The following is a 16,547-nucleotide window of genomic DNA, read 5'->3' as shown; positions in this document are numbered from 1 at the left end:
AATGATATAAACAACGCTAAGACACAAATGTCCGATTCTTATCTTGTATCTGTCAAATATATATTTTTGCAATTCAACCGTTATTTGTGACAAACAAAAATATTTCTAGATTTGAACCAAAATTTTCCTAGTTTTTTGTTGATTGTCCGCTTTCCAGACGGTCTTCCCAGACCACGGTGATGCCAAAACAGGTGACGTCATTGTGTCCTGTTGGTTTTATGTATTTAAATAAAGTATACGGACATTTTATATGACATTATAATCTATAACACCACACTGATAAATTATTGCTATTAGTAGTTTAGTGTTAAAATATTTCGTCTTCAAAAAGTATGAACGAGTGTAAATGTAACGATTTTTACTTTTCCTAGGAGCACTTGAATGCACCACGTGACCCCCATTGGTTTCGACACGATTTTGTTCGGCTAGTAAAACTGTTCTCCCATTTAAACCACTCTCGATATCATTTTCTATAGTCCGAACGCTTGGGTCGTAGTCGCCGACCTTCTTGTTCTATGGTGTCGTGGAAATTACCAAAACGAATATGACCTCGAAACAGAAAGGTAGGTCCATTGCCCATCTCATTTGATTAGCTTACTATGCTAATGTTATCCTGGCTAGCTTCAGCAATGTAAACATAAACATCATGCACATGAAAATATATTCAATACAATTGTATTTGGTGGTGGGAGCTACATAGATAAATGGCTACAAAATAGTAATAACAATAGAAAAAAACTGCACTACCTTAATAACGCGTATTTGTAACGTTTTGGACTACATTAGTCAAATTACAGTATTAGTGAATGTATGTCATTTTTACAGTGTACTCTGTTTATGTAACGTTATCAAATCTCAGCAGTTGTGATAAAGTGTCTCAGTTGTTGATGTCACATTAGAAAAGAATATAGTTAGTAAAATTACAGTTTATGCATTACTCGGCAAGTTTGTTTGCACAGCACAATTCAGTCACAAGGTTAATCCACGGTTCATTACAGTAAATAGTAACAAAGTAAAGCTTAACTAGTCGTTGCAGTTTATAGCAACTCGGATAAGAGGCGAAATGCCTAAACAGCAGTAGCAAAGCAAGCTGTCAAGTTGCAATCGATTCAGTGCACTGAGAAAGAAATGACCTGCATGAATGAGAACATCCACATAGTGGTTGTAATTTAAATAAAAACTCTGGATGTGCTGTGGTTACGTGCATGCAAGTTAATGTTCTTTTTGGCCTTCCAGCTGGTAAAGTTGGCTCCAAGAGTAAGGAGGACGCTCCATATGAGTTGGAGAATCAGTTTGTTCTGCGGCTGCCAACAGTAAGCTTCTGCACGTTTTTTATTTTCTTCATCTATAAAATGCACTGTCACTAATTTCTACAAACCTTTTGAATTTTGCAAGGAGTATGCATCTACCGTAAGGAGGATAGCCCAGTCTAGTAGTATGAATATGAAGGACAGACTCACCATTGAGTTGCACCGTGAGTCACATCTTTGTAAGAAATTTGAAAGTTTTAGAAGCAATTTTTTTTTAAAATATTAAATATGAATTCACAGCGGATGGTCGCCATGGCATCGTGAGGGTGGACCGTGTCCCTCTGGCATGCAAGCTGGTGGATCTGCCCTGCATCATTGAGTCTCTCAAAACAGTGGACAAGAAGACTTTTTACAAGACAGCTGATGTCTGCCAGGTAGAGCAGCACCAAAGTACCGTATTAAGGAACGAAAAAAAAAAAGCCCTCCTTTATGTCATTCTGTTAAATCACAAAGTATGGTGGATGTGTTTTCCTTTTTATGCACTTCCTTTATTGCCGATTATTTGTCATTGGAATGTGTTATATCCTTACTTTGTGTGGTTAGATGCTGGTGTGTACACTAGATGGAGACCTGTACCCTCCTTTAGAGGAGCCAACTGGCACCGATCCCAAGACCAAGAAGAAGGACAAAGACAAGGACAAGAAGTTCATTTGGAACCACGGCAGTAAGAAGTCAAATGTGCACACGTTTAAATGCTTCACATTAGAATCGTCACTGCATCAATGATTTTCTCCTCTCTCCTCCCCAGTCACTTGTCCCCTCAAGAACACACGCAAGAGGAGATTTCGCAAAACGGCAAAAAAGAAGGTTTGCGCTACTCTTTTTTCGCCTCCCATTTTTTTTTCTCGCCTCTCATCAGTCTTTTTAGCATCCATCTCTTCCTTTGGCTTTTTCTTCTAACAGCACCTCTAGTGAACCTTAGATTTACATATAAATAAAGACCCTCCATCTTTGTTTGTCCCGAAGGCAAAGAAAGAAACAAAAAAGCAATTTCACTGGCGCTTCTTTTCATACTGAAGGAGCATTTGCTCGAGCTTCATCCTCGTCTCTTTGAATCAATCTTCCCGAAGGTGCAGAGTTGAGTCGCATCGATTTGGCTGCCTTCTGTTTTCTAATCGCTAATGTTCTCACTGGCAGTGGGCCAACTGCTGTAACCCGCACTCCGTCTCTCTCTACCTTACAGTACATTGAATCTCCAGATGTGGAAAAGGAGGTAAAGCGGCTGCTGAGCACAGACGCCGACGCTGTCAGCGTTCGTATCCTTCCACCGTGGCACGCGGCAAGGACAACATTGATTTTGTATCATGTCACGCAGCATCACGTCTTAGCTGACATCGGGCCGCGCAAAAATACCGTAAACAAAACAGGTCATGTGAGCGGATAGATTGTCACCATTGTCACCTGCAGGGGTGGCTAAACCTTTTTGCCTGTCATCAGTTTAGTCCACTCTTACAAATAAAACACTGAATGCAATTAACTTAGCAACACCTTAATACTACTAATCAAAATGTAACCTAGTTTAAAGGTCAAAGGTCACTGTGGGATGTGGCCCAATGAGTTTGGTGTTATTCTGCTCCATGCTCCTTGCAAATTTCATATTGTAGGCCAGTGCTGAGATTCAAACCAGGTTGGTGGCTTATTGGGGACATCACAAAGGAGTGCGTTGGCCTTGACCCGTGATGATCAGGATGGGAAGTCATAGCAGAGGACGACATGAAGGACGGCGACCAGCATGGCTCACTGGCCAACCTGGACTCGTCACCCGGCACATCGGGACACAAGATGGGTCACGGATCATCAAGTAAGTCATATATACACAGAGACACAACAACAACAGCTTGGCTAAAATTCAGATGTGTTGTACAGTTTGACATAGTAGCAACATTTTCTGCATTTTTTGCCTCAAAAGTAAAAAAAAAAAAAAAACAGATGACAACAACCTCACAGCAAATCCAATGATAGACTAACGTTAAGCACAATGCAAATGTTACAACTGCATAATGTTACATTGGCCTACAATAATCTACTTTTTGAAGACTAAATGTCAAGTTTTGTCTTATTTTTGATAACACAAAACTTAGATTCGCTCCCCAATTCTGTTTCCACCATAAAAAAAACGACAATAAAGGATTTCTATTCTATTAGATTCTATTCTAATGTAGCAGCCCAGCAGATTAAAAGCATGTGCTCATTATGAGCCGAAATGCCAGATGTTCCAAATAATTTTCAATATGACATGAATAATAACCTCGACGACAGCTGACACGGCCGGAATCCAATGTGCGACTCGACAACCTCAATTAACGACCGATAACGTTTTTACTTGGGCCAGCCCAGCGTGACGAACTGCGGGAGATGTTCAATGACATCAGCAGCTCCAGCGAAGACGAGGAGGACGACGTGGACCGCCACGAAGATGAGGACCTGAACATTGTGGACACGGAGGACGACCTGGTTCAAGACAAGCTGGACGAGTCCGACCCTGTGCAACGAGAGTCGGACACAAACAACCAAATAGGTGAGAGACGACTTTTCTCGGTCGAGAGCAATTTTGATGTCTGGAACAAGTCATGTCAAATTTATGTGATGTCATATCTGAGCTATTAATCAGCCTGACGCTAGGCTTGTGATGGCTACGGTAAGTTGGAGACGCACAGGTCGAGACATTTGTGGGTCAGCAATATTAGCCGCCAGCCTTTCCTCAGAAGTCCATTTTGGACTCACACTGTCAGGTCGCGCAAATCTTGCACAACAACTACATCGTTGTGATCAAACAGATTTCAGTTACTACAAGAATAACTATTTGTATTGTTGCAAGATTTTTTTTTTTTAAATGAGTTTAATTATACATGAGTACAATATATGCAATTTACAAGGAGGTAAAAATGGCTAGTCTCATTTAAATATTAGGAGAATAAACAAAGAATAAGGTTGTGAGTAGTTAGTTTTTAATGATGTTAAAGTCATGATATTAAAAGAATGCATTTTCCTCATATATAAAGTTCTCATTGTTTCTTCTCAGTGCTGTCCTGACACTGTAGGAACAAAGTCGCAAGCTTAGTTGTGAAGGGAGCTGCAGTTTTAGTTGAGGTGAGGTAGCAGCCCACCACTTTAGAGTAATTGAACGGCCGCTCTGTGTGCAGACTCATTTAAATGTCCTTTGAGTGCTTTGCGTTCTTTTTTTTAATGGATGTGTTGTACCCATTAAACACAATTTGTGACATCCTGGCGAGCCAGGACGAGCGGCCCCTGACTGTCAGCCGTGTGAAAATGACCATCATGGTTTCTTTGGCTCCCTCACAAGCACACACAGTCTTGTTTAAATGGCAGAAAAACACTACTTGGGTAAAAAGTACAAGTAACTGATATTTGCCGTATTTTAAGCAGAATGAATCGGCCGAAGAGTTATGTACGAATACTGAAGTCAATGATTAAGATCAGAATGACAATGGATTTATTTCAACACATTTTTTTTTTTTTTAAAGATATATGTATACTTTTTGTTCTAACTTGACTTAAATGCCCTTCTGCCGTTGCAGTGATGGAATACCAGGTGCAGATCAGCGGCATCAAAGCCAAGCTTCAGGAAACGCGAGCCCGCAAGAAGCAACAGGAGGAGCTGATCATGAAAGTGGAAAACCAGGCCCTAAAAGTGAGCCCATACACATTGACACGACATACATTAATAGATTTGGAAAACAAGAGCTCAGAGGCAGAAATTACATATAAAAGTTTATTGATTTTAGTGCTAGTTGTCAAAAAGTCAAAATTGTGTATTATATAGTCATGGGAAGGCTATTTTCTGCTCATGTCTGTAGCACTCATTTTAATTGTTTCTTACTTAATAGTGATATTTTCTTCTAGTGACGTTTTTCAATAGTTGTAATCGATAATCAGTCAAATTTAAAAAATAAAATCATGACATTTTTATATTACACCTTTGTTAGAGCAATTTTGAGAATTCATTAAAATAAAATTTAAATTGTAAGGAGATTCTTTTTAATTAAAATATAATTTTTAAGTAAATTCGAGTAAATTGAATGACATTAAACTCACAAGAATCACTTATTTCATGTACTGCCCAAAATAAATGCTGCTTTTTATCAGAATGAGGTCGGAATATGAATAAGATGACAGTGGGACCTCACTAGGTCATACATTTTGGCATCATTACGTCTGGGTTATAATTGCGAATTGGGACAAATTGCATTCAACCTGATGCTCGAGCTGGCGGGACAGCGAGCAGACACGACTGCCATTTAGCACTCCCGCTGTCCGTCGTTTTGGGGCCGCCGTCTGCAATCGTTACCGTCACGGTCGCCACGCCAAAAGGTCAGCCGTCTCTGACTGACATTCCCAGTGGCCTTTCTGTCAGAGCGCAGATAGTCACGCATGCACACGTACGCACACAGACACGCACACACACACGCTCACATAGGCACACGCACGTTTGAGGCCATCAAAATTAAAGGAGGTGCAAGATGGCCATTCCAAACAAATGTCCCATTTCTCTCCTCCCAGAACCGATTCCAAGCATGTTTGGATGAGATTATTCAGCAGGAGGAGCGCGAGATGGAGCAGGTAAGGCTTCCATGCTGTCAAATGACTAGAAAATGCCATTCAGTGCTTTCCCCTTGGTGCCAAGGAACTATGTTGACGTGAGTCGTCACCTCCTTGGCATCAATAGGCTTTTTCGAGTGGCCGGCAACATTTCAGAGAAGTCATTTTTACTCAATGATGTCTTTGGTTATACGTCATGAAAGCCTCTCCTGTTTGTGCTGCTCCGACAGTTGGCCTCGCTTCAGGAGCAGCTGGACTCGCTGATCGAGAAGTGAGCACCAGGGGGCGCCCTCATGGCATACTCAGCACTATACGTGAAAGTGAATGATGAAGAGAACTAGGAGGAGGAGGAAGATATGAGCCTTGACAGACAGACTTGCTGTGTCATTCCTTTTTAGTTTGATATTTTTACCCAGCCCTCAGAGAGCACGGCAATTTGCATATTAGCTCAAATCACATTGTTTGAAGCCGTCTCATTAAAGTGTTTTGTTCAAACAGAGACTGATATATGTGTTGTTTTTGTTTTGTTTATCTAGTCGGCCATCAATGCTGTTTTGATGGCTTCTTGTTACGTATTCAGGCAGGAAGTTTATTTGGCCTTTTTACCATTTATAAACTCTGGCAAATTGTTTTTTTACCCCCATTATTTGAAATTAATTCAAGGTGAGTTGAATCACTGTGCAAATATATTCCTTATGGTTCCTCCCAAAGGTCTTTCACTAACCAAATAAAAACATGAAGGTTAATTTTTATAGGTTAGCAGCTTTTACTCCAAGTTTAATTATTTATGTAATTTTATGAGAAAAGCGTTTTACAATAGTAGTTGTGCATTTTACAAGAATACTTTTTTTATGAGAAAAAAGTTGTACTTTTTATGATATTGGTCATATTTAAAGGAAAAAGTTATAATGAGAATGTTTTATTACATCAACAATAAAAAAAAAACATTGAAAATTGCCTCTCAATAGGGATCTTGGTCCTGTTTCAGGTGAATTAATATTTAAAACATGGCAAAATATTGGATGCAATTTTTTGACGATGTTTTTGATTTGACTATAGTTGTTATATTATGAGACTAAGCATGTTACCAACATTGCCCTTTTTACTAAAGACTATTCAAAATATTTTACTGCTTTGAGTGACTAAAGCCAACACGTGTGTTGTGGCCTGTTCCTTTCCCTTCATTGGGATTACGTTCCTTTCTCGAAGGATCTCTGGCTTTGTGGAGGTCACCCGAATTCATTTTTCTCCTTCTCCGGCCCCTTCCTGCAGGGATGAACCCGCCAATTGTAGCAGCTAGCCAGGGATTAGCTCCTCAGATTAAAGTGGCCAGATCGCCCGTCTCAACCTAATCCCGCCATCTGTCAGAGAGCAAGCGACCAGGCGCCTCTCTCATCTCAGGGCCAAGAAGAAGAAAGAAGCAGCAGCACCATGGAGGAAACATACCTCCTCAAGCATCCCGGTGTGAAGAAGAAGATTCTGGCTGGAGGAACCGGCCCGCTGCCTCACTTCCCACCTGGGACCAAGGTACTGGTCACACGACGTGACCCATTTTATATTGGGTGTTCTCAAATTTGGGGGGTTCAAGGAGGATTTTTTGTTCCTGGTATGTCCATATAATCCTCACATTAAATGAAATTTAACTACCTACTTAAATCTTCATGATCTGTTTGTAATTTAATACGTATACTTTTTGGGGCACCATTACTACTTTTCCTATTAGCCACGGCTTTAGCGTCAACGTGTGTAAAAACATCACAGCAACAGCACAAAAAAAAAAAAAAAATGCTTTTAAAGTACTGTAGAAGAAAGAATAATGTTTGATGAAATATATACATTTGTAGAAGTTGAATGAAATTTTGGTGTGAACCAAAGCTAAAGTCGAGTGTTCTATTGTGTCAGTCTCCATATAGACATAAATGTGCACTTAAAAAAAGACATTATAATGGACCTCCAAATTTGGACTCACAGACCCCCACAATGTCCAATGACCCCAGTTTGAGAACCACAGCTTTGTGTTATTGTGCTGCATCACATTTATTTGCCGTTAATTAGATGGTGTTGAATTATTCTCAACATGAGGGAATTGTTTGGTATTTGGCACAGACACACACAAGCAAACAGTTGGTCAAGCAAATTGCTACATGTTTGATGGCAGCGGCTCTGTGTTTGTCTCAGTGTGTTTTGTTTTTTTTTTTTAGTAGCAAAGCCCGGATACACTGACAAACTTTTTTTTTGACAGTATCAGCATGGATATCCACTCTTGTGCATCTACATTACTTACATATATGATATCACCATAATCATCAATGTATGGTTAAAAATGTGCCGATTAAGCATAACTGTGATATTGTGTGTGTGTGTGTTTGCAGCTGGTTTTCCATTTCCAGACACTGCTGGACAACTTTGAGCGTACAGTGGTGGATGACAGTCGACTGGCCAGCCGGCCTGCAGAGATCTTTGTGGGCAAAATGTTCAAGTTGGAGGTGTGGGAGACGCTGCTCACATCCATGCGGGTCGGAGAGGTGGCTGAGTTCTGGTGTGATGCCGTTGTAAGTTGGATAACACACACACAAACACACACGTATGAAGCCCACGATTGGCAGCAGGGATTGGGACCAAGGCCTGCCACCAATCTGCAAGTAATCAACCCGGCAAAAGGTTTTTATTGACTACAAATGCCACAAGATGGCAGCAAAGCACTACTTGAGTCAGAATGAGACTCCTCAACTCACTTCAACACGATAGAGCCAATGGATAGCCCTTGCACGCCACATCACCTCATGGAAGCTGCAGTGTTGTTTTTCCTGGACCGCCGCACTGACTGAAGCTTCTTTTTGTTTCCGTGCAGCACACAGGTTTGTACCCCATTGTGTCAAAGGGGATGCGGCTGATTGCTCAAGGCAAAGACCCCCTGGAGGGCCAGAGGCACATGTGCGGCATGGGGAACCTCTTCCACTATCACTCCACTGGCTTCCCGGAGCTGGATGAGCTCATGAGAACGCCGCAGTCGCTTATCTTCATCATGGAGCTGCTACAGGTAAGAGAAATTCATGACACGAAAACACACAACGCATCTCTACTGAAAAACAAAAAAACAAAACAGATCACATACATAGATAAAGAATGAATGGGGAGTGAAATCAAATGAATTTACAATAATTTATTTAATATAGTTTAATATATTTAATTTATGAATCCAGTGGTTTGATTACATTAAGTCCAATAGAACACAATAGATAAAGTAAAACAGTAACAATATCAACACAGTAAAACAAAATAGTAAACACATTTTGACAAAAAAAAATAGTAACAATTTCAATGAAGTGAAAAAATTTGCAACAGAGTTGCTCGTGTGCTACTTTACCATTATTTGCTTGTGACCTTCTCCATAAAACCATATAGATTCCATGTATGGTAAGCGAGGGTTCCATAGTGTAGTGGTTTTTGCTCTGCACTCTCAACCCAGCGACCTGGGTCAAATCCTATTGGGCCCTAAAATATTTTATCATAGAAAATTTGCAACACAATTGCTCGTCTGCTGCCCCATATAACCATTATAACTATTTGCTTGTGACGTGCTCCATAAAACCATATATATTCCATGCAATCTGAGTGAGGGTTCCATAGTGTAGTGGGTAGTACTCTGGACTCTCATCCCAGTGACCTAGGTTCAAATCCCAGTGAGACCTAAGTCATTCTATCATAGAAAAATTTGCAACAAAATCCCATTGGGACGTGAAATATTTTATCATAGAAAAATTTGCAACACAGTTGCTCGTGTGCTATCCCATTTATCCATTACCATTATTTGCTTGTGACCTGATCCATAAAACCATATAGATTCCATGTATTGTAAGCGAGGGTTCCATGGTGTAGTGGTTTGTGCTCTGGACTCTCAACCCAGCGACCTGGGTTCAAATCCCATTGGGACCTAAAATGTTTTATCATAGAAAAATTTGCAACACAGTTGCTCGTGTGCTACCCCATTCAACAGCTATTTGCTTGTGACGTGTTCCATAAAACCATATAGATTCCATGTAAAGTCAGCTTGGCTTCCATAGTGGAGTGGTTAGTGTACTGGACTCTCAACCCAGCGACCTAGGTTCAAATCCCATTGGACCCTAAAATATTTTATCATAGAAATACTTGCAACACAGTGATTCCCTCGTTAAGTGCACCTGCGTGAAAAGTTTTAGCTTCTGCAGAACGTGAAAATGACCAAAAACTTTTCACGCGGGTGGACTTAACGGGGGAATTTTGGAAGACATGTTGGAATGCGGCCCCGAGGACTAGAGCTTGACACCTGTGACCTTTGACCATGATATTTCCCTAATAAAGTGGCCTGTTATTAGGTACGCTTGAAAATGGCGGTGTACCTAATGGAGTGTCCGTGTGATTCCCTCGTTAAGTGCACCTGCGTGAAAAGTTTTAGCTCCTTTTGAACGTGAAAGTGGCTAAAACTTTTCACGCAGGTGCGCTTAACGAGGGAATCACACAGACACTCCATTAGGTACGCCGCCATTTTAGACTAGAGCTTGACACCTACATATATATATATATATATATATATATATATGTGTGTGTGTTTTACGTCGTTATATAACTCTCCATACATATATGGGAATAGAACGTTGCATTTTTTGTTGTAATATAACTGATTTTAATATAGAAGCTGGTGTAACACAACAGATTGGTGGTGTGCCTTGAGATTTTTTCCCGTGAAAAGGTGTGCCGTGAATGAAAAAAGGTTAGGAAAGACTGCTCTAAAACACTAAAGTGTGACAATTTAGTTCAAAATACTAACCCTAACCACTGGATGAATCGCAACTCAAAGTGGGGGTTAAGGATTTGACCAGGGGTAAAACAGGGGTAAAAAATAACCAAAGTATTGAATTATTCTCTTTTTGACACAAATTGGGTTATTTTTTCAGCCTAAAATCCATAGTTCACCATTGAGTGGGTTAGGAAAACAACCCAGCAATATTTAATGTGCAAGCAACGTGTACCCAATGATGAGACTTAGACATCAGCCAGCGTACTCACGACGGCACATAACACACGATGTTCCTCAACAATCATTGACAGCGGTGACAAAAAGTGTAGCCCCCCCACCCACAACCCACCACCGCCACTCCTCCTGCAAACAATGTGCTTTGAAGTAAACCCACCAGGGGGTCCAACAACAGCAACATCCAAACAAAAGTTTGACAATGCTTATCATGTTGGAGCAGACAATTGTGTGTTTCTATTTAGCATTTTCTTGCATTCGCTCCTGCTGTTTTATTCAGCGGTTTCTTTATCTGGGAGAAATATAAATCATGCTTGATGCCATACCTAGAGAACAGCACCTATCAGCACACAGAGGAGAAAACAAACAGCATTAGCTATCTATTTTAAAATGTTACAATTAAAATGACAATAGCACTCAACTAAGAATCAAAGTGTTTTTTTGTGTTGTTTTACAATATAATCCAAGATCCATCAATGCCTCTGACCTTTCCAGGTGGGCGATCCCATGTCCTACCACAGAGAGTCGTGGATGATGGAGAAGGATGAGAAGCTGAGCACGGTTCCCCTCCTCCACATGAGGGGCAACACCATGGTCAAGCAGCGGCAGTTCCGGGAAGCGGCCAGCGAGTACAAGGAGGCCGTGCTGCTGCTTAAAACGGTCCAGTCCAGGGTGAGAGACTGCATTATGGCAACCCGATGGGATGGCCACTCCAGATAAACTTGACTCGACAAAATGACTCCCTTATTTGAACGAGTGACTTGATCCCATCCCTGTATTTCCCCTTGACGCTGGATTGATTGATTGGATTGCAAACGGGGCAAAAAGGTGATGATGTATGAAAGCGCAGCTTTGATGGATGCACAAGCTCCGCCTTACAGGAAGCATTCTATCAGTGTTACGCTCATATCATATTCAAATATCTCATTTTCAATTCTTCCACGCGTGCATGCAGGAGATGCCGGGCGACGTGGATTACATGAACTTGGGGCGTATGATCATCCCCCTGGAGTTGAACTACTGCCAGTGTATGCTGGAGCTGCACGAGTACTACCAGGTGATTGAGCACACCAATGAGCTGCTGGACAAACACAAAGGTGGGTGATGCACAAGCTACCGTTGTGTTATCAAACATCAAACCTGCAAACATTTGTTTGTGACCTTTTTGACATGTTCATAAAAATGTAGAAATAATTGTATTTGATTCACTATCAACCAGGTCGCCTTTATCTTCATATTTGCAGACTGCGTGAAAGGTTATTATAAGCGAGCCAAGGCCCATGCGGCCGTGTGGAACGAGAAGGAAGCACGCCGCGATTTCAACATGGTAGCCCACCTGGACCCCACGCTGGCCTCGCTGGTCCACCGAGAGCTCAAGGCCTTGTCGGAGTGCATGAAGGAAAAGTACTGGGAGGAGAAGGACGCCTACTGGAACAAGCTAGAAGCCAAAGACAAAAAAGAGGAGGAGGAAAAGGTGGATGAGGAAGAAGAGAATAAGGATGCCCAGGACGGAGATGAAGGCGGGAAGGACGACAGAGATGATAAGACGGAGGGGAAGGACTGGCAGCAGATGTTACGTCTGGTGATGCTGCTGCAGGAGCAAGGAAAGGTTCTGATGAAAGAAAAAGATTTCCAAGAAGCTGCTTCAAAGCTCAAGGAGGCCTTAGATTATGTGGACTTCCTTCAAAATAAGGTCGGTGTGACAGTAAGACTCCCAATTTACCTCCCACCGGCAACCTTTCTGTCCGTTAGGCCCTCGTTCTCCTGCTCTTACTTACTTTGTAATGCCAAGCATGCCAGCCAATCTCATCCGAAATCCGGCGCAGCTGTTTTTGACTTTAATTTCACCTCTTTCCTGATCATTTCCTCTTGGTCCAATGTTCTCAGCAGGTGCATCGAGGTGACGAAGACTGGGAATCATTGGAGAAAGTGCGTCTGCCTCTCACTCTCAACCTAAGCCAGTGCATGCTGGAGCTCCAACACTACCAGCAAGTGGTGGAGCTCAGTGACAAGCTGCTGGAAAGCCATCAAGGTAATATCAAAGATGATGTTTGTGTCGGGGCGCACAGTCGTGGTGTAGAAATGCAAATGAAAATTTGTTTTTTTAAAAAAAATAAATCCGTAGTTGCCTTCTGACACACTTTTTGGAGTCGAATCATGACAATTTCTTAGTTAGCCCGCAGCGACGTGTTTGCTTTCATGCAGCTGCAACGCTTGATCTTGCTGTTTACAAGATGTGTCACTCATGCCTACATTGGCAACCACCGGTGGGCATCGCATTCAAAAACTATTTCTATTTGGGGTCACGTCAAAATGTTCTTACTTTTGGAAAAAAAAAGATGGTGTTTATATCCCCTGAACAGAAAATAAAATCCTTTTAAAACTTCATAATTTCATATGTACCTGTTGCACCTCACAACAATAATTCCCCATACAAACATGAAGTTTTTCTGTTCTGTCAATCATCAGTTGCAGACTAATTTGTCATCGACGTCCCTCTGTCCTCATCCATCTTCTCTTCAGGTCATTTCAAGGCGCTCTATCAACGTGCTCGGGCACACGCCGCCTTGTGCAACAACGAGGAAGCTCGGCGGGACCTGGCCGCCGTGGAGAAGCTAGACCCCCAGTTCAAGCCGTTTGTCCGCCAGGAGCTGAAGAAGCTGGGTGAGAACCTCCGCAGCATGCACGCTCAACAGAACAAGACGTACTGGGACGCCACACGTGAGAAGTGGGGGCCTGGACAGGCCCGACGGAAGAGCGTCACGCGGGTTAGTGGCGATAGCGAGGAGCAAGCGGACGACATCAACCAAAGCTGTCAAACCAAGAAGGAAGAGGAATCCGACAATGACAACACCGTGAGCGCTGAGGTTACGGAAGATAACGGCGGTCCTGATGAAGACGGCTGCACTCTCGCTGCTGTTAGCGAGAGCGGGAGATTGGCTTGAGATAAAAGCACTGAAATTGTCAAACGCCAACCAAGAGTGGTGGAACAAAAGCATCCAATGTGATAAAACAGGAAAGGCGTGTCAGTCAATCAGAAGAGGAAACAGGGAGCAATAAAACAGAAACTACACATGGAGAAAGTATTGATTTAGCCATGACCTAATCTATATCCAAACACAAAGAGCAAAACTTGTACTTGTGAAGCTCTGTGAGTTATTCTCCTGGTCACACACTCGGATGCACACACATAAATGAAGAGTTCAAGTTCTTTTTCACACAAGGCCAGGTCGCTTTTGAATAGCTTTTCCCCCTGAATAAATAAAATCAGCATTCAAAAACTGCATTTTCTGTTTACTTGGGTTATATTTGTCTGATATTTCCATTTGTTTGATCCCTAAAATGGCAAAAACTAGGGTTAGGATTTCACAGTAAGGCTAGGGTTTTGAATTAGGGTTTCGAATTAGGGTTAGTGTTTCGAAGTAGGGTTTCAAATTAGGGTTTCGCACTAGGGTTAGTGTTTCAAACTAGGGTTAGGATTTCACCCCAGGGTTAGGGTTTTGAAGTAGGGTTTCGAATTTGGGTTAGGGTTTCATGCAGGTTTTTGAAGTAGGCTTTGAAATTTGGGTCAGGCTTCCAAAGTAGGATTAGGGTTTTGAAGTAGGGTTGCAAATTAGGGTTAGGGTTTCAAACTAGGGTTAGGGTTTTACATTAGTTTTAGGGTTTTGAAGTAGGGTTTCAAATTTGGGTTAGGGTTTCAATTTAGGGTGAGAGTTTCAAACTAGGGTTAGGTTTTCACACTAGGTTTAAGGTTTCAAAGTATGTTTCCATATTAGGGTTTCTCACTAGGGTTAGGGTTTTTAAGTAGGGTTTCAAACTTGGTTCAGGTTTTAAAGTAGGGTTAAGGTTTGAAGTAGGGTTTGATATTAAGGTTAGGGTTTCAAACAAGGTTAGAGATTAACAATTGGGTTAGGGCTTTGAACTAGGGTTTTGAATTAGAGTTAGGATTTCGAACTAGGGTTTTAAATTAGGGTTAGGATTTCGAACTAGGATTTTGAAATAGGGTTAGGATTTCAAACTAGGATTAGGTTTAAGGTAGCAGTAATTAAACAGTAGCAGTAATTGTTGTAATACTAAAATAAATGGCTTACAGGTTATTTTAAGATACTAGGGTTAGGGTTATAAATAGGACACACACAGGAAGGCAAATAGAAATGTTTTATTTCTGTACTCAAAGAGTAGAAAGCATCCAGTAAGCCGGTGCTTTTCTTTACAGTACAAAGTGTCTGTACACACTCCCAAAACATTGTTAAACCCATTAAACAAATACATTGAAATGATTAATGAGGTAAATCCATGGTGATGTAACAATTGAAACACATTGAAAGTGTTAGTGTAAACTAGTGTGTTAAGGTAGAACAGGTGATTGACTGATTCAATTTGGACTCACAACAACAGACATGAGGCAGAATAAAATGACAAGTGTATGCAGTATGAATGCATATTGTCACTATGATTTTGCAAGATTTCCCAAAAAAACTGTGCTTCTCCTAAATGAGTCATTGCATGAGAAGTAGCAATATTGGTTTTCAATTAATGTTAATGAAAATAATGTGTTCTACCAGCAGTATTATGGCATAAAAAATGCAATTTGGTTTTTGTTTTCATCACAGCATGGCCACCAGATTTTGTGTAGTGTTTTGGTTCCATTTTTATAGTGGGCATCCTTGTTTGTGTGCGTGTGTATGTGTGTGTGTATGTATATATATATATATATATATATATATATATATATATATATATATATATATATATATATATATATATATATATATATATATATATATATATATATATATATATATATATATATATATATAAAGTCTCATGAGAATTAAGTGGGATTTCATACAAAAGATGAATATTTCTTTTATATAAAATGTTTAAAGACATTTGTATTTAATTTGCAATCATTATATTATTTCAAAAAATTATATTAAATTAAAAATATAACTAGAAAATACAATTTTAATTAATATTTTTAAGGTTTCTAATGGGATTGTTTTTTTTATATCATTACAGAAAACTGTTAATTTTTATGATTACGTGATTTTTTTTTGAAATGGCTTTTTTTTTAAAAAAAAAGTTGGTCATGGGGCGGCAGAGATTACAGAAAGCTAGGGAGGGCAAGAGAAAGAGAGCAAGAAAAGGTGAGAGCGAGAAAGTTGGAAATAAACTGCATTTGTAGCATGCATATGAACTTTGTGTTTTAAGTACTTGATAAGTAATTTTGTCCTGGGACTTGCACACGAGCTATCTATTTAAATAAATAATCAGAAATTTCAAAATATAATGCTCAAGTACTTTTTTGTATAATTTCCACTATATTCTCATGAGAACAGTTTTTTGTATTGTCCATTTCGATTTGAATACTGTTATTTGCTTGCAAAAGTGATTCTCAAACTGGAACTCACGAACCATAACTTATGAGTCTGCCCACAAAAAAACTGTTACAAACTATTATAATATTTTGAAATATCCTCATGGATATCGGCAAGAATAAAGTATTTTAAAGAAATAAATATAACAAAATAAAAAAAATACCAAAATAAATAAATAGTTCTTTACCCCCACGAATACAGACCCAAACTCTGGTAAGTGTGGTAAACGAGCTCCCTCTAGTGGTAGGTAAAAGAATCACCATTTGCTAAAAAAAAATTCTTTGC

General features: G+C 40.3%; 2 protein-coding genes across 3 annotated transcripts; both read left to right on the top strand.

Moving 5' to 3' along the window:
* Nucleotides 1–367: 367 nt before the first annotated feature.
* On the top strand, nt 368–6,369 carry taf7 (TAF7 RNA polymerase II, TATA box binding protein (TBP)-associated factor). Its single transcript, XM_049755145.2, has 12 exons — nt 368–563; nt 1,237–1,313; nt 1,396–1,474; nt 1,551–1,684; nt 1,854–1,974; nt 2,059–2,117; nt 2,494–2,566; nt 2,998–3,111; nt 3,643–3,828; nt 4,850–4,962; nt 5,832–5,891; nt 6,101–6,369. The coding sequence occupies exons 1-12, from the start codon at nt 545–547 to the stop codon at nt 6,143–6,145; spliced, it is 1,080 nt and encodes a 359-aa protein (XP_049611102.1). The 5' UTR covers nt 368–544; the 3' UTR covers nt 6,146–6,369.
* A 691-nt stretch (nt 6,370–7,060) lies between these two features.
* On the top strand, nt 7,061–15,243 carry LOC125989104 (aryl-hydrocarbon-interacting protein-like 1). 2 transcript variants are annotated; one of them, XM_049755135.2, is made up of 8 exons: nt 7,061–7,397; nt 8,243–8,422; nt 8,722–8,910; nt 11,377–11,553; nt 11,837–11,978; nt 12,126–12,574; nt 12,772–12,913; nt 13,405–15,243. In XM_049755135.2, the coding sequence occupies exons 1-8, from the start codon at nt 7,302–7,304 to the stop codon at nt 13,824–13,826; spliced, it is 1,797 nt and encodes a 598-aa protein (XP_049611092.1). In that variant the 5' UTR covers nt 7,061–7,301; the 3' UTR covers nt 13,827–15,243. The 2 variants fall into 2 exon arrangements, with proteins under 2 accessions (XP_049611092.1, XP_049611085.1); XM_049755128.2 differs by having other exon boundaries at nt 7,188–7,397; nt 12,769–12,913.
* Nucleotides 15,244–16,547: the final 1,304 nt, after the last annotated feature.

The sequence above is a fragment of the Syngnathus scovelli genome, chromosome 1, assembly GCF_024217435.2.
Source record: "Syngnathus scovelli strain Florida chromosome 1, RoL_Ssco_1.2, whole genome shotgun sequence".
Lineage (NCBI taxonomy): Eukaryota > Metazoa > Chordata > Actinopteri > Syngnathiformes > Syngnathidae > Syngnathus > Syngnathus scovelli.
The sequence above is the reverse complement of the archived record's forward strand: the minus strand, read 5'-3'. Positions and strand labels throughout refer to the sequence as shown.

Coding starts and splice junctions, on each gene's coding strand:
- taf7 (XM_049755145.2), top strand. Junction 1,975..2,058: donor GTTCATTTGGAACCACGGCA/GTAAGAAGTCAA, acceptor TCTCCTCCCCAG/TCACTTGTCCCCTCAAGAAC. Junction 3,829..4,849: donor GGACACAAACAACCAAATAG/GTGAGAGACGAC, acceptor CTGCCGTTGCAG/TGATGGAATACCAGGTGCAG.
- LOC125989104 (XM_049755128.2), top strand. CDS start 7,302: ATGGAGGAAACATACCTCCTCAAGCATCCCGGTGTGAAGAAGAAGATT. Junction 11,979..12,125: donor GCTGCTGGACAAACACAAAG/GTGGGTGATGCA, acceptor TCATATTTGCAG/ACTGCGTGAAAGGTTATTAT. Junction 12,914..13,404: donor GCTGCTGGAAAGCCATCAAG/GTAATATCAAAG, acceptor TCTTCTCTTCAG/GTCATTTCAAGGCGCTCTAT.